The sequence below is a fragment of the Carcharhinus amblyrhynchos genome, chromosome 23 (assembly GCF_965287045.1).
Source record: "Carcharhinus amblyrhynchos chromosome 23, sCarAmb.v2.hapA, whole genome shotgun sequence".
NCBI lineage: Eukaryota > Metazoa > Chordata > Chondrichthyes > Carcharhiniformes > Carcharhinidae > Carcharhinus > Carcharhinus amblyrhynchos.
Genome location: NC_137346.1, coordinates 18,580,785 through 18,598,546, shown reverse-complemented (window position 1 = coordinate 18,598,546; position 17,762 = coordinate 18,580,785). Strand labels below are relative to the sequence as shown.

General features: G+C 39.5%; 1 protein-coding gene across 1 annotated transcript in view; it reads left to right on the top strand.

Moving 5' to 3' along the window:
• LOC145357547 (protein phosphatase Slingshot homolog 2-like) overlaps window positions 1–17,762 on the top strand; it is a 186,992-nt gene that overhangs the window by 26,161 nt on the left and 143,069 nt on the right. The window contains exon 2 of the mRNA XM_080211006.1: window positions 16,099–16,142. Within this exon, the coding sequence (XP_080067132.1) occupies window positions 16,099–16,142 (44 nt within the window). The remainder of the gene's footprint in view (window positions 1–16,098; window positions 16,143–17,762) is intronic.

The following is a 17,762-nucleotide window of genomic DNA, read 5'->3' as shown; positions in this document are numbered from 1 at the left end:
CTTTATTGCTATGATTGTGATAATTAATGGGGGCTGTAGTTTAAAATAAAAACTATTTTTAACCTTTAACTGTGGATTGTTGATTAATAAAATGGGCAGGGATCTAAAATTTATATATATGTTGTCTTTATTCATGTTCTCAGCATCCATATTTCCTGTTGTCAGTCAGAGAAATGAAATATGAAGGCTGTGAAGTCTATGCCAACAAATAATTTTTAGTCTTGGGATTTCAAACACATACATCTGACATGAAACCACAGCTATTTACTGTCGAGCCTTTTTATTATTACTTTGTTTGTCAGCCAAATCAGAGAAGTGGCATAGCAATGATGAGGCATTGCTCAAATATTTTCTCAGAAATTACGGAATGAGCAGTATTGAGCTCTTAAGGCCCATTGTTTTTCGATCTCCTTGTGTCATGGATCATTCCAACATCAAGTGACTGACCACATGATCTGCTTCTCTTTTTTTTATTTACAAATGATGCTGTACTGCGTCTGATCCCTGCTTGTTATCCGGAAAGTTATAGGGAACTATACTGTGATGTCTTAAATCCTGGAAATTCCAGGATTTTGATCCAGTGACAGTGAAGGAACGGTGATGTATTTCTAAGTCAGGATGGTGAGTGATGTGGAGGGAAACCTCCAGGTGGTGGTGTCCCCCAGCATCTGCTGCTCTTGTCCTTCTAGATGGGAGCAGTGCATCTTGTAGATGGTATATATGGCTGCCACTTTTCATCGATGGTGAAGGGATTGAATGTTTGTGGAAGGGGTAGCAATCAAGCGGGTTACTTTGTCCTGGATGGTGTTGAGCTTGTTGAGTATTGTTGGAGTTGCTCATCCAGGCATGTGGAGAGTATTCCATTACACTCCCTACTTATGGTGGACAGGCTTTGGGGTAGGGATGGGAGGTGTCAGGAGGTGAGTTGCTCACCACAGGATTCTTAGCCTTTGATCAACTCTAGCCACAGTATACAGGTAGTCCATTTCAGTTTCTAAATGGGCCATCTTGTATCCTGAGACTGTGACCCCTTTGTTCAAGGTCCCCAGGCAGAGGAAATGTCATCCCTGCAGTCAATCTGTTTAGCCCTCTCAGAATTTTATACATTGCATGTGATCCATTCTAATTCTTCTAAACTCCAGTGAATACAGACCAGGTCAACACAATCTCTTACGACAATCTTGCAATTCCAGGAATCAGTGTAGTGAATCTTCACTGCACTTTCAATGGCAAATATATCCTTTCTTTGGTAAGAAGACCAAAATTACCCACAGTTTTCCAAGTGTGGTCTCACCAAGACCCTGTACAGATGCAGAAGGACATCCTTGCTACTCAAGTCCTATTGTAATGAAGGCCAACATACCAAATGCCTGTCTTCCTACCTGCATGCTTTCTTTCCCCGTCTGATGTGCAAGAACATCCAGGCCCCTTTGTACATCAATATTTCCTTATCTATTTTAATAATGTTCTGCCATTCTTTTTTCCCACCAAAGTGGATAATCACATTATACTGCGTCTGCCATGTATTTGACCACTCACTCAAGTTGTCTAAATCATCTTGAAGTTTCTTAACTTCCTCCCCACCACTCACATTCCCATCAAGTTTCATATTGTCATATTATATTTGGTTCCCTCAGCCAAATCATTGATATATATACTGTGAATAGCTGGAGCCCAAGCACTGATCCCTATTACTCACTGCCTGCCACTCTGAAAAAATCTATTTACTCCTATTCTCTGTTTCCTGTTTGCTAACCAAATCTCAATCCATGTGAATATATTGCCCCAGATTCCATTTTCTTAAATTTTGCATACTAACCTCTCTGTGGGACTTGATCTGAAAGTCCAAATACACCATAACCACGAATTCTCTCATCTATTCTGCCTCATAAAAACTGCAGTAAGTTTGCCAATATTTTGTGGCCTCGCTCGTCCCAAAACCACAAAATCCCACCAGAGGTCAACAGACTTTTCCACGAACTGTTTCCTGCCCGCTCTGATTCCTGTGATGGGCAGGACAGCAAAATTCTGGCTAATTTCTCTTTCTTAAATCCATGTGGACTTTGTTGAATTCCATTGATACTTTCTAAATGTCCTGTTATCTCATCCTTTGTAACCTTTTACTTTTCTGTGCAATTGCAATAATGCACTGCGTAAGTTGCATGATATGTCTTATTTATTAAAAGTATTATGTCAACACCAATATGTGTTGGCATCATTTTGAAACAAATATCACCTTCAGTCTACTCTGAACATCCTGCATTTTCAAACTCCAGTATACTTTCATTTTGTCTATAAACTCTGACATTCAGCTTCTAAAACTTTTTAGAAATGTAAGTATATTTTTACTCACTGTTTTGTTGCTAATTTCTTTTGACTCTCCCATACCTCTTGAAAATGATGACACCTTGTTGGACTTGGCTTTCCAGTCCCCATTTTTTTGTTTATTAAGTAGGTATGATTAGCATTTATTAATTCAATTTCCTGCTTTCAAAAATAAATCAGTAATTTCAGTTGCATAATCTGCACTTCATAAACCTAATTTTGGTGTAGAATAACTGTCTTCACTCATAAACTAAGCTCCTTTTGTAATACAAACCAATATATAAAATAGCAGACATTGGTTCTCGGAATCATACTTCTGGCCTTTTTGGAAAATATGACCAACATTAGTTTGTTCCCACTTTTCAGATATGGACTCTGGGTTTAATGAACTACGAATCATTCTGTCACTTGCCCTTTAACCCTTGCTTCATAAAGCATCCTTGGATCAAGTCTAACCTATTGTTAATCAATACTGTATCGCACATTTTTTTCTAATCCGTTCATTTCTAATTTCCTTTACTTTCCTCCTTGGACTCAGATTAATGTTCTGCCCTTTGAATTATTCCAAAAGGGTTACTATAATTTTCATGTAGTGTAAAAATTATTTATATTTTGCCACATTATTTTGATGGTCTTTTATCTGTATATTAAGGATAGGATAGAATCCCTGCAGAACAGAAAGAGGTCATTCAGCTCATTGAGTCTGCACTGGCCACAATCCCCCCGCCCCATGTCCCTACATATTTACCCACTAATCCCTCTAACCTATGCATCTCAGGATACTAAGGGCAATTTTAGCATTGCCAATCAACCTAACTGACACATCTTTGGACTGTGGGAGGAAACCAGAGCACCCGGAGGAAACCCATGCAGACACGAGGAGAATGTGCAAACTCCACACAGACAGTGATCCAAGCCGGGAATTGAACCCAGGTCCCTGGAGCTGTGAAGCAGCAGTGCTAACCACTGTGCTACCGTGCGTCGTGCCATAAAGAGTCAATAAATCTGTGACTCCCTGCAGTCATTGATTTTGAATACTTAGAAGATTCTCCACAATTTGAAAATATTCTCCTGCAATGTAATTTGGGTGGCTGACATTTTTACTTAATCTCTAGGTCCTATTCTGAAGGGACGTTTTCACTTGTGCTCTCTTAATACTGTACATCTTTTCAGAAAACTGAATAACTGCACTGAAAAATCATCAACTGCGAAGAAGGACACCAGAAAGACACATTTTTAAAAATTATTGTTTATTTCTTTGTGGCACAGTTTTTAGTCCTCCTGTTAGCTTCAGTTATGTCTTCTATTAAGAATGGATGGTATAGGTCTTACCAGCGTTACTGTGATTGGTGCTATTGTCTTCATGCTGATTTAAAGAAAATTAAAAAGCAACATAAATTACCAGCTACAGTTATGACAAAATGTTGGAAAGGTAAAATTGGAAGAAATAATCTATAGCGTGTGCTGCAAGGATGAGACAATTTAAGCAAGCTCAAGAATGGACAGTCCCTTAGAGCTAATAGTGCAAGGCAGTGATGTTATGCTGGAATCAGAACAGCCACTAATTTTAAACTGCTTTTTCCCCTTGCGTAAGCATCTGCAAAAATTTGGATTGGTTAAAGTATAGTTGAATAGCATGCCATCTTGTTATTTTGTGTCACACACAAAAAATGATCACTTAAAGTACTAATGCTGAAGTTACTGACAGTTTTGTTTTGAGATGGTTGGATGGATACTGAACATCAACATTTCCCCCCCTAACTTTACTATCTTAAGAGGTGAAAGCAATAGTTATTGACAATTTCCATCAGTAGCAAACTAATTCCTATGTTGCTGTACTACTGCTCCTGCCCATTTTTAAATATTAAAAGGGAATGTATTTTGCATTGGGAAAGCAATATCTCAAGCTTTCCTCCTTCAGGAAGAGAGGAGAAAAACTAATTGGTTAATCAAACCTTGGAATTGAACTTTATATCCCTTATGAGTGTCGGCGTAATATCCACTTTTGGAGTGTCTTTGGCAATACAGAGGTCCCCTGTTTTGTTGAAGTGTCTGCACCTGTGGCCTTTCAATTTGATCTATGTACAAGCTGTTTATCACCAACGTTCAAAAAAAAGAACGTTATTTGATGGCAAGATTCACTCCAAAACAAAAATGCTGAGACAAGAGAATAGCAGTTATGTTTTGAAAAATTGAATCTTTGTTAATTATTTAGCTCCCTTCACGTTGCATGCTTGGAAAAAATAAGAAAGCCAGGTGGTATAAATTGGAACTGAAATAAATGCAGGGACTATTGTTTTTTTGCTTTGGCTTACCAAGGATAAGAAACTGGTTCACTTGTGTATGTATACTGCTAAGGAGAAACTTTAATAAGCTTTTGTTGTCATTCGCCATAAAACAAAATCTTTCATATCCATTGTACCCCTTGAAGGTGCCTCAAAGCATATTATAACAAGAAAGAAAAGTAAATCCAAGTAAACGGGGAAAGATCAAAATTTGAGAGAATTGCGATGTAAACCAGAAACACAACTGGAGCAAGAAATTGTAACTGCAAGAGTGGAGGTAGCATGGCAGAAGGAAATCCAGAAGGCAGAATGTTGTGGCTAACAGAGGCTTTTAATGATAGAGCAGAGGACAAGATGCTTAATGTTGAAAGATGAGAAGGTATGATAAGGAGGTCATTAAAATTGGAGTGAGATTGAAGTGGGATTTGAAGGTGAAAATAACTCACTAGGGTGAAGGAAACCAGTATAGCTTGGACAAAAACAGAAAACCCAGGAAAATCTCAGCAGGTCTGACAACATTTGTAGGAAGAGAAAAGAACTAATAGGTGAGATTTTACGGCCTCGCTCGTCCCGAAACGGTAAAACCCCACCCATGGTCAATACCTCTTTCAGTGGTCCGCCCCATCACCAGCTCCAATTCCTGTGGTAGGCAGACAGTAAAGTTCAGGCCAACGTTTGAAGTCTGGATGACCCTTTGTGACAAAGAGTCATCCAGACTTAAAATGTTAGCTCTGTCCTCTCACCACAGATGCTCTCACACATGCTGAGATTTTCCAGCGTTTTCTGTTTTTGTTTAACTGCCAGCATCCGCAGTAATTTGCTTTTAACTTGGGCAAAGTTGACAAAAAGATGAAACTTTGTATTTTGAACGAACGAGAGCTTGAAGAGGATTGACGGAGAGGTTGGCTAGAACATTTGGAAAGTAAAACAAATGGATAGAGGATTCATGAGACCACAGCCAATAAAAGACATCCGAATGCAATTATAGAACCAGAAAGAATTGGGGTAACTGAGTGAGACAAAATGAGTAAAACACCAAAAATACATGCCTCTTAAATGAGACAATGAGCAATCGCAACTTGATGTAGATCAGCATGGTTTTGGGAGAACTGGCCTTTGTGCAGCATTGCACCTGGGGAAGAATTTTTTTTGGAGGAGCTGAGGTTTATGGAAGTTAACTTTAGAGTTTCACTCATGGTTTTAGTAGCAATGATATTAGATCATTGTGGTAACAGCAACTTCAAATTATATAATGTCTTTCTTAGGGGGAAAAAAAATCCCAAGATACTTCACAACTAAATGTAAACAAAATTGGGTGCTGAGCCAGAAGTGGTTCAGATGGAAGCTTTGGCTTGATCAAACAGCTGTGGGTTTTGAGATGCTTTTTAAAGGAGGATACAAAAGTGGAGAAACCAAGATGTTTTGAGGAGGAAAGCAGTGCAACAAGAACAGTTAGAGAGGAAGTTCCAAAGAGCAGCTGAAAGTGGTGTTGCCAGTGATGTAGCGAAGAAATAGGAAGGCACAAGGGTCCAGAGTGGTGGTCAGATAATGCAATATGACAACAATAAGAGATTGTAGAGATGGGACAAAGCATAAACCAATCTGTTCATGGATAGTTATCTAGGGAGTGTTAAGAGTGTGATTATAAGGATACTTCTATTAATTAAACCACCTTGGGTTATTTTTTTGTGAGGAATGAATCACAATCAGGTACAATGTGTGCAACAATCTGCAGTATTTGCTTCATGTCACATGAGTAATGTTCCATTGAGAGATACCAAAACCCAGCAAGGAATCAGTCAGAGAAAAAGGAAGAAAACTGACAGATCTGAAAAAACTTGAATGTCATGAAATGATGCCAGTGCTTTCCATTTATACACTGTGACTTAATTAAACCTTTCACAATTCTGTTGCCAAAACTGGACTTAATTTATTTCTTGTTCTTTTCATTTGATTTGAATCAAACTTAAGCCCATTTGGAGTATTAGTGTGGATAATCAATCTAACCTGCACATATTTGGACTGTGGGAGGAAACCGGAGCACCCGAAGGAAACCCATGCAGATGCAGGGAGAATGTGCAGACTCCACACAGGCAGTAACCCGAGGCCAGAATTGAATCTGGGTCCTTGGAACAGTAAGGCAAGGACCTGGATTCAATGAAAAGTGCTAACTGCTGCCATCGTGATCATTAAAATAAATTTTTATATCTTTAGTTGTTTGATCTGTTTAAAATTTGTAATACCTAGGTTTACAGACAAGATAAGACAGCTGGTGCCGTAATGGCTATAATGATCCAAAGTGACACGTAATTCCTCAGGGACTGAGCAAAGGGTGTTTTGTGTTTGTCAGAAATGAATTGCCATTTTGAAGAATTTTCTTTTGTTCGAGATATACTGAAGAGGAAGGTTGACATGAGGGTTACACATGTTCTTTCACAAATGCTGTGATTATTTTACAATGAATAGAATGAGTCTGCTCCTAGAATTTCAAATTACTAAAAAAAACTGTCTTTACACCTTGTGTTTCTCTATATACAATACAGTTTACTGATTTTCAACTAGACCAGTTTGAAAAAAGTATTTATATTTAGACAAGAAAGAAATCTTGAGAAATATTCTGTCAGCACAATTGGGTTGGGGGAGAAATCTAATTACCATACCATGGTTACATGCTTGACAGCACAATCACAATAGTCCTAATTATTACCTCAAAGCCCTTGGCTAGCATTTAGATTGGCAAGTTCTGATATATGCTTTGCCTTATGAAAGCATCACTAGATTTCATTTTTTTATTAAATTGAGGTGTTTTTTGAAGTGGATCTCTGTTTGCTTGTTGCACACTGAATATAGTACCTGTACACTTTTATTGAATTTTTCATCCATCAATGCTACAGTTCTAACTGCATTGTGCATTGGAAATTGGTAAAAATCCAGAATTACTGGATGACACTTGTTGGCAAGCTTCTCGCCAATACTTAACAGTGATTGTAAAGGATTATTTATCAATCAGAAATGTTTTAGTAATGAACCCACAAAATGAACCTGCCTCATTGCCATTTTCTTATGTTGACTTAATTTTAAGAACTGAACTTTGGTTATGCTATTCCTAACTTACAAACTTAAATAATGCTGATTGTAAAAGACAGCCATTTAGTATTCTACGTGATGAATAAATGTAACATTTTAAAATTCACACACCCTTTGGTCATTTATTGTGGTTGTTTCAAGGAGCTTGTGGAAGAAAATTGATTGAAACTGGAAGAAAAATTTAAAATAAACAAAAGGAGATGATGACTGGCAACTCATAATAAGTGACTAAATTGCCTTCATTGTTATGAAACATCCCAAGGTACTTCACAGGAGTGTAATACAACAAAAATTTGACTTTGAGCCACATTAGATATTAAGAGATGACTAAAAGCTTGGTCAAAGAAGTTGTCTTAAGGACTTGACGAACTTAGCGGTCTTGAAGGGGGAGACAAGCAGAGAGGTTCTCACGAGGGAATTTTTGAGTTTAGGGCTTTCGCAGCTGAAGTCTCTGATTAAGATCACTGACAAGAGGCCAGCATTGACAGAGATCTTAAAGGGTTGTCGGGCTGGAGGAGGTTACAGAGCTTGCATGGAGTACTGGAGGGATTTGAAAACTAGGATGACCGTTTTAAAATAGTGTTGCTTAATCGAGAGCGTGTGTTTGTATGGAGAGTGGCAGTTGAAACTGGTACCCTACTCGCCTACTGTCTCATGTGGTCAAAGGAGAGGTATTTCTCTGCAGGGCTCAAAAATAGAGTGGAGATTTCACAGACACTATAGAAATATAGGATGAATGAGCAGCTTGCTAGAGGAATTAGTTTTGTATAGGGAAGGGAGAAATGACATTTGGATGTCTAAGATCATGTGTTATCAAAAGTGAGAAATGCTCCAGGTATCTTAGCCAATACTCATTCCTTAATTAATGCCATGAAAAACAGATGATTTAGTCACACATCCAGTTGCTGTTTTGAAGATGTTTTGGGATTAAAATGGCTTCTTTGCAGATAATTTAAAAAATTATTCTATTATGTCAATGTAATAACGATCTCTGCTATGACAGATCGGCGCATGTGCAGTAGCCCGCTCAGTGCTATGTACTGTAGGGCTGGCAGCCTCCCCAGTGGGGATAAGCCCACCCCGTGATTTTTAATGAAATTCACGCTAGTGCACTCTGAAGTGTACAGAATGTGAGACGTTCATTTTGAAGGTCCCGCTGAAAAAACCACTGGGATTTACTCCAGTTTTTACGCAAATTCAACACTTAAGAATTTTTTTGGGAGAATCCCACCCCTTATTCCATTTGAGATTTATGATAAAATGCTTCTGAACAAGTCTTTTTCAAGAAAGGGACTGAAAATATATTGCTGCCCTCTTGTGGATGTCAATGTAAATGATGTTTTATGTTGAAGCTTTCAGATTCTTGTACATTCATTTAGTTTTACTTACTGATCTTTCCCAGGTTCTTCACTCTAGTGTGTATAACAAGTGCAGCATTTAGGTTTCTCAGTGTTATAAGACTGGATCCAGATAAGGGAGAAGGCTGAGAGGAGATGGGAAGAGGAGAGGAGAAGAGGGAACCAAGAAAGAGAACAAGCAAATAAGAATCAAGAAGGATGGAATGGCTCTGCCAAATTATTCTTTCAAGGGCGAGGGGACTGAATAGTAGGATTAAATCCTTTTTTTAGCATGGAGACAAGGAGAAGGGAAGGAGAGGAGTGGGTGGTTCAAGGAGCAGACAGATTCATCTGGTGGTTTGGAGCTGTAATGGGCTTCACTGATGGAGTTCCCATCTCCTCTCAGCCTTCTCCCTTATCTGGATCCAGTCTTATAACACTGAGAAACCTAAATGCTGCACTTGTTATACACACTAGAGTGAAGAACCTGGCGCTAAAGGGAGAGAAAGATAGGATTACAGTTGGTGGGTTGGGGGAAGACATATGAATTGCATCTGAAAGAGCAAGTTATTATCACTGTAAATTTATAATCTGCAGTCTCTCGTTTCCTTCTCTATGAATGGTATGTTTCGTCTGTATAGCACACGAGAAACGATACTTTTCACTGTATGTTTCACATGTGACAATAATAAATCAAATCAAAAAAAGTGGTTGGGAAGAGTTGTTTTGTATGTTGGACTGGAAAAACGAGAGTTAGGGAATGGAGGTGGATTTGGAGTTGTTTATCTATGGGGGAGCTAGCTGGTGTTAGAAAGTACCAGACAATTGTGGGATGAAAAATTGGAAGATTTTAAACAAGCACTTAAAATTCTGATCCATTTTTAATCATTTTAACATGGTTTTAATGTGCAATATTTTTTACACTCTTGCATCTATTCGTAAGGACTAAATATTGAAGGTACTGTAATGGAGCCTTGTCATTCCATGCATTTTGCAGTTCCTGTCTGGCTACCCTTGACAAAAATGAATGATTTTACCAGTCCCTGCCAGTTTAAAATAATGAAGCAAAATTTTTATATGCCAGAAACAGAAACAATCTGTAGTATTACTTACGTGGCGAAAAACTGCAGCAGGCGACGGTGCAGAGGGACCTCGGGGTCCTTCTGCATGAGTCACAAAAACCCAGCCTGCAGGTGCAGCAGGTGGTCAGGGAGGCTAATGGGATGCTGGCCTTCATAGCGAGGGGGATTGAATATAAAAGTAGGGAGGTCTTGCTGCAGCTGTATAGGGCATTGGTGAGGCCGCAGCTGGAGTACTGTGTGCAGTTTTGGTTGCCGCACTTACGCAAGGATATTTTGGCCTTGGAGGGAGTGCAGAGGAGGTTTACTAGGCTGATACCGGAGTTGAGGGGGTTGAGCTATGAGGAGAGGCTGAATAAACTAGGCTTGTAATCGTTAGAGTTTAGAAGAATGAGGGGAGATCTCATTGAGACGTATAAGATGATGAATGGGATGGATAGGATAGAGGTGGAGAGACTCTTCCCGCTCAGAAAGGACAGTAGGACTAGGGGGCACAGCGTCAAGATAAAGAGGGGGGGGGCGGTTTAGAACGGAGTTGAGGAGGAACTTCTTCACTCAAAGGGTGGTGAATCTCTGGAATTCTCTGCCCGTTGAAGTGGTGGAGGCTACCTCACTAAATATTTTTAAGACGCGGGTTGATGGGTTTTTGATAAGCGAGGGGATTAAGGGTTATGGGGAGAGGGCGGGAATGTGGAACTGAGCCATGACAGATCAGCCATGATCTTATTGAATGGCGGGGCAGGCTCGAAGGGCTAGATGGCCTACTCCTGCTCCTATTTCTTATGTTATTAATTAATGAGTGAAAGGACCTACCATATATTAAACTGATCCTATGATTAAACATACTCCCAAAGTTCCACTGCCGCAAACTGTCTCCATAATGCAGCAATTCTTTTCTCTTCAGGTGCTTATCTAGTTCATTTCTGAAAGCCACAACTGAATCTTCACCACATACTCATGTAATGCATTCCAGATCCTAACTACACACTGCTGAATGTTTGTTCTTCATATCACTGTTGGTTCTTTGGCAATCACTGTAAATCAGTGTCCTCTGATTCTCAATCCTCCTGCCAAAAGATTAAAAAAAAGTCTGTTTACTCTGTCCAGACCACTCATGATTTTGAAGACTTCTAACAAGTCTCATCTCAACTTTCTCTTTAAGTAAAACAATCACAGCCTCTCTAATCCAGCCACAAAACTGAAGTCCCTCATGTCTGGAGCTTTTCTTGTATCAAAACCTTCTTCCTAAAGTGGCTGCCCTACAATTGAAGGCAATAATCCAGTCGAAGCCAAATCAGTTTTTTATATTATTTTTTATGAATGTATTTATAAAACCCTGAATCCCATCTGGCGTTTTATCCACTTTCAACCTACCTTGATACCTTCACAATTTTACACATGCAACTCCAGGTTTCTCTCTCTCTTTTCCTAAATCTCCTTTTGAATTGCATTTTTATTAATTTACGGGATGTGGGTGCCACTGGCAAAGCCAACATTTATTGCCCATCTCCTTTATTTTATATTGCCTCTCTTGTTCCTCTTGTTTATCTGTATCACTTAATTTGTCTCTGCATCAAATTTCATCAGCCACATGTCTGCCCATTCCACCAGCCTGTCTTCGTCCTCTTGAGATCTGTCATTGTCCGGTTTGTATCAGTTGCAAATTTTGAAATTGTGACACGTACTTCCAGATCCAGATCATTTTATATATATGAGGAATAGCAGGAGTCCTTGCACCAACTCCAGGAACCGCGCTGTTTACCTTTCTTCAGTTTGACAAAAAGGCTTCACCATCACTTGTCACTCAACTAACTTTTTGTATTCATGCTTCCACTGCCCCCTTCTGTTTCATGCGCTATAACTTTGCTGGCATGTGATGTTTTATCAAATGTCTTTTGGAAGCCCATGTTTACCACACCAACCTTAGCAGAAGCTCAATCAAGTTAGCTAAAACAAGCATTGTCTTTAGTAGAGCAATGCAGGCTTTCTTTAACTAACCCACATTTTTTATTTGTGGGGCATGGACATTGCTGGCAGGCCAGCATTATTGCCCATCCCTAGTTGCCTGAGGGTAGTTGAGAGTCAGCTATATTGCTATGAGTCTGCAGTCACGTGTAGGCGTGACCAGGTAAGGGCAACAGATTTCCTTCCCTAAAGAACATTAGTGAAACAGATGGGTTTTTCCAACAATCGACACTGATTCTCATTTCCAGATATTTTTTATTCAAATTCCATCATCGGCCAAAAGGGATTTGAACCTGGGTCCCCAGAACATTAGTTCAGTTTCTGGATAAATAGCCTAGCGATAATACCACTAAGCCATTGCCTCCCCTAATTTTTACTGCATAGTTTTAACTATCTAAATCATAGTGATTGTTTATTTTTCCTGGATTATATATTCTAAAAGCTTTCCCACCAATGAAGTGAAATTGATTGGCCTATAATTTATCCTTGCAACTTTTTTTTTAATAAGAGTTTCTGACATTTGCATTTCTCCAAATTTCTGGCACCACTCTGGTAATCTAAGAGAATTAAAAGATTGTAGTCAGCAATTTCCATCATTTATTCCTTCAACATCTTCAGGTGTATCCCAAACTTGTAAATGCAACTAGCCTTTCTAATACCTCAGGGCTGACAGTTGTTTTGCCCTATCCAGTATCTCAACCACCACCTTTTTCACGACAACTTTACCAATAAGAATTTGCTACCAAACGCATTCATAGAACATCGAAGATTACAGCACAGTACAGGCTCATCGGCCCTCAATGTTGTGCCGAGCTATGTCTAATCCCAAGATCAAGCTATCCCCCCCCTATGATTCTGATGTGCTCCATGTGCCTATCCAACAACCACTTGAAAGTTCCTAAAGTGTCCGACTCCGCTATCACAGCAGGCAGTCTATTCCACACCCCAACCACTGAGTAAAGAATCTACCTCGGACATCCCTCCTATATCTCCCAGTATGAACCTTATAGTTATGCCCCCAAGTAACAGCTACATCCACCCGGGGAAATAGTCTCTGCACGTCCATTCTATCAATCTATTAAGTCGCCTCTCATCCTCCTCCGCTCCAAAGAGAAAAGCCCCAGCTCCCTCAACCTTTCCTCATAAGACCTACCCTCCAAACCAGGCAGCATTCTGGTAAACCTCCTCTGCACTCTTTCCAATGCTTCCACATCCTTCTTATAGTGAGGTGATCAGAACTGAACACAATATTCCAAATATGATCTCATCAATGTTTGGTATAGTTGCAGCATAACCCCACGGCTCTTAAACTCAAACCCCCTGTTAATAAACACTAACATACGATAAGCCTTCTTCACGGCTCTATCCACTTGAGTGGCAACCTTCAGAGACCTGTGGATATGAACCCTAAGATCTCTCTGTTCCTCCATATTTCTCAGAACCCTGCCATTGACCCTGTAATCTGCGTCCAAGTTTGTCCTGCCAAAATGAATCACCTCACATTTATCAGGGTTAAACTCCATCTGTCACTTTTCAGCCCAGCTCTGCATCATGTCAGTGTCTCTTTGCAGTCTGCAAAAGCCCTCCACCTCATCCAGTACTCCACCAATCTTGGTGTCGTCAGCAAATTTACTAATTCACCCTTCTGCCCCTCTACCAAGTCATTGATAAAAATCACAAACAGCAGAGGACCCAGCACTGACCCCTGTGGTACACAGCTGGTAACTGGCCTCCAGTCTGAAAATTTTCCTTCCGCCACCACCCTCTGTCTTCTATGATACAGCCAATTACTTATCCAATTGGCCAAATTTCCTTCTATCCCACACATGCTTATCTTCTTCATGAGCCTACCATGGGGAACCTTATCAAATGCCTTACTAAAATCCATGTATATGACATCAACTGCTCTACCTTCGTCCACACACTTAGTTACCTCCTCAAAGAATTCAATCAAAATTGTGAGGCTGGATTTACCCCTCATGAAACCGTGCTGACTATCCCAGATTAAACCGCATCTTTCCAAATGGGCATAAATCCTATCTCTCAGGACCCCTTCCATTAACTTACCGACCACTGAAGTAAGACTAACTGGCCTATAATTACCAGGGTCATTCCTATTTCTTTTCTTGAAGGGAGGAACAACATTTGCCACTTTTCGGGTCCTCTTTGGATCTTTGGGTCCTCACTGTCCATGGGGATAGTGAGGACCCAAAAATCAAAGCTAAAGGCTCCGCAATCTTATTCCTTGCCTCCCAAGGTATCCTAGGATGTATCCCATCGGGCCTAGGGGACTTATCAACCCTCAGGTTTTTCAAAATTGCTAAAATATCTTCCCTCAGAACATCTACTTCCTCTATCCTATCAACCTGTATCACGCAGCCATCCTCAAAAACATGGCCCCTTTCCTTAGTGAACACTGAAGAAAAGTATTCATTCAACACCTCACCTATCTTTTCTGACTCAATGCACAAGTTCCCACTACTGTCCTTGACTGGCCCTAACCTCACCCTGGTCATTCTTTTATTTCTCACATAAGAGTAAAAAGCCTTGGGGTGTTCTTTTATCCGACCCGCCAAGGACTTCTCATGCCCCCTCCTAGCTCTCCTAAGCCCTCTCTTTAACTCATTCCTAGCTACCTTGTAACACTCGAGCCACCCAGCTGAACCTTGTTTTTTCATCCTTATATACGCAACCTTTAGATCCCTCTGCCATGCCCTCTATGTGTACATTCCCTTTTTGATCTCTAAATGACCCCTTCTTATTACTCTTGTTATTTATTTATATACCTATTGAAGACTTTCTAGATTCCCTCCTATGTTAGCTGCTTGTTTCTTGTCATATACTCTCTTGTTTCTTTTTCTAATTTCCTTTTTGAACTATCTATATTTACCCTTGTCTGTATGCTCACTCTGACAACTGTCAAATGAAACCCTTATTTTACTTCATCTTGTTCTCTTTCTGTTACTGTAGGGAAATGATAGTTTCTACATCAGGTTCTGTTTGAGATTGTGCAACTTGTGCGTTGGTTCAGCAAAGCTTCTATTCATATCTGCTGCAGGATAATGTATACAACCATCAATAGTCAGACATTTGCCATCAAAGTTCTGCACTTTGCGGAAACCTGTAGAATAGCTCTCCTGTATGCCATGGAGAAAGTAGCAAACTTTCATGTTTTGACATAGGGATTCTTAGACCTGATTGACTGAATGGTGCATCAGAATTCTGGCTAATATTCCAGTAGTGAGTTGAAAGGTTTCAGTAAATCTTAATTCCAAAGTGTTTTTTTAGCAATGCTAAGGACGGCTCTGGCTTTGGTTGCGTTATCATTTTTCCCCGTGTGCCCAAACTATCTCCTCTTTAAAAGCAGCCCATTGTTTTACCTGCAGCCTTTGATTCCAGTTTGCCTGGACAGACCCATTCTCTTCCCACTGAAATCATCTGTGTTCCAATTAAGTATATTTTTAAACTCTAGACTGCCATTTTTCATAGTTAATCTAGACCTAAAGATGCTATGATCACTGTTCCCTTACTGAGACTTGATCCTCTTATCTACCTCATTGCCCAGAACCCAGTCCAGCAATGCTTCTGGCCTTGTTGGGCCAGGAACCTATTGATCAAGAAAATTATCCTGAATATATTTTGGAAACATTTCCCCCTTCTTTCTCTCATACATTTATTATCTTAGTCGATATTAATTACATTCCCCTATTGCCAATACAATATGTAGTTTTTGTACTTCCCTGTCATTTGATGTTCAGGGATATAGGGATTCTGTGGGGGAAAAAAAAGTAGAAGATCAACTATGATCTAGTTAAATGGCAAATCTTGAGGGGTCAAATGTTCCACTCCTGCTCCTATGTTCCCTCTCTTGTTGGTGGGAATTGTTATTTAGTATTAATGTGATGCCAATTAAGATCTCTGGCCCAGGGAGGAATTTATTTAAATTGTCAAGTCTTATTCCTTATTATTCATGGAGATTTTTTTAAAAAATGTTTTTCTTATTTTCTTATAATCTTGTAGGAGGCTGACAGTGGAGAAGAAGAACGCAGATCCCAACCACGCAGGTAAGAATTGGCATTCCATTTTTTAACTAATTTGAGTCATGAACCCTTGTGTAAAAACAAAGAGCATAAAATTTGCTTCACAAGCATTGGATTATCAGAAATAGGTTTTTTCAGCACCTTGGTTATAAACCACAAAAATTAATCTTGGATAGAAATGCTCCACACTATAGCAAAACTCATTGTTGAAATATCAGTTTTGCACCTTATCCAGAAGATATCATCACATAATTCAATAGCACGAAAGCACAAAAATTATACAAGTAAAGTAAATATTTTGTGACAGAGCAAATCTTTTTAATTCTTAATTCTGAAGTACTAGGGTGAGTGTCATTAGGCTATAAACCACTTGTATTTCAATGGTGTTTCTCTCTCTCATTCACTCACAATGGTGAACATGTGTAATTAATATAAGAATTGTAAGACAAGAGAGTAGAGGTGGAGGATTGTTTTGTTCCATTATGGTTGATATGTAGTAGACTGTCATAAAAATTGATCCCTTTTCTGTCACTTCATTTTTTTACTTCAAAATTTATTAACATAATGTAGTGTCACACCTATGATGTCCATATTGGCTCTCCCACAGTTAAATGTTTTTTAAAAATCTACATTGTCCCTTTCCGTAGTTAGCCTATACCTGATGATGATAAATGGACACTTACCTAAATATTTTTAGTGAAGTATTAATTTTTACTGCATAATTTTAATTATCTTAATCATAGTACCACATTTGAAATGTGAGGACAACAGAAATGTCAAATCTAGTTTCTTCATATCCTGTAATGTGGACAAGGACAACTGCTGTTGGAGTGTAATCTGATACCTGTGCTTTAACACACAGTCCACACTAACTTACACCTCATTTTTGCAGTCCAGTACCAGCAGGTGGTGCCCACATGCATGTAAATTCTTGTTAAGGAGAAAAAAAATTCAGAATTTTTTTACCTAGAGAAAGTGATGGGGTGTAGACTACTGGCAAAAGGCATTAACTCTTTTGCAAGGATTTCTGGTAATTAACACTGATAGTATGCATCATGGTGGACCTCTCAGCACTTCATGTATGCTGTCAATTCAGTGGTGAAATGATAGTAAGAAGTCTCACAACACCAGGTTAAAGCCCAACAATTTTATTTGGTAGCGTAAGCCACAAGCTTTCGGAGCGCAGTTTCTTCATCAGGTGAGTGGGAGTTCTGTTCACAAACAGGACATATAAAGGCACAAACTCAATTTACAAAATAATGGTTGGAATGTGAGTCTTTACAGGTAATCAAGTCTTAAAGGTACAGATAATGTGAGTGGAGAGAGGGTTAAGCACAGCTTAAAGAGATGTGTATTGTCTCGAGCCAGGATGGTTAGTGAGATTTTGCAAGCCCAGGCAAGTCATGGCGGCTACGAATAGTGTGACATGAACCCAAGATCCCGTTTGATTTGTTAGCCATGTTTCGCACACATAAGGGTGGCCTCATCCAGGATCCTGGGTTCATGTCACACTACCCGTAACCGCCACGACTTGCCTGGGCTTGCAAAATCTCACTAACTGTCCTGGCTGGAGACAATACACATCTCTTTAACCTGTGCTTAACCCTCTCTCCACTCACGTTGTCTGTACCTTTAAGACTTGAT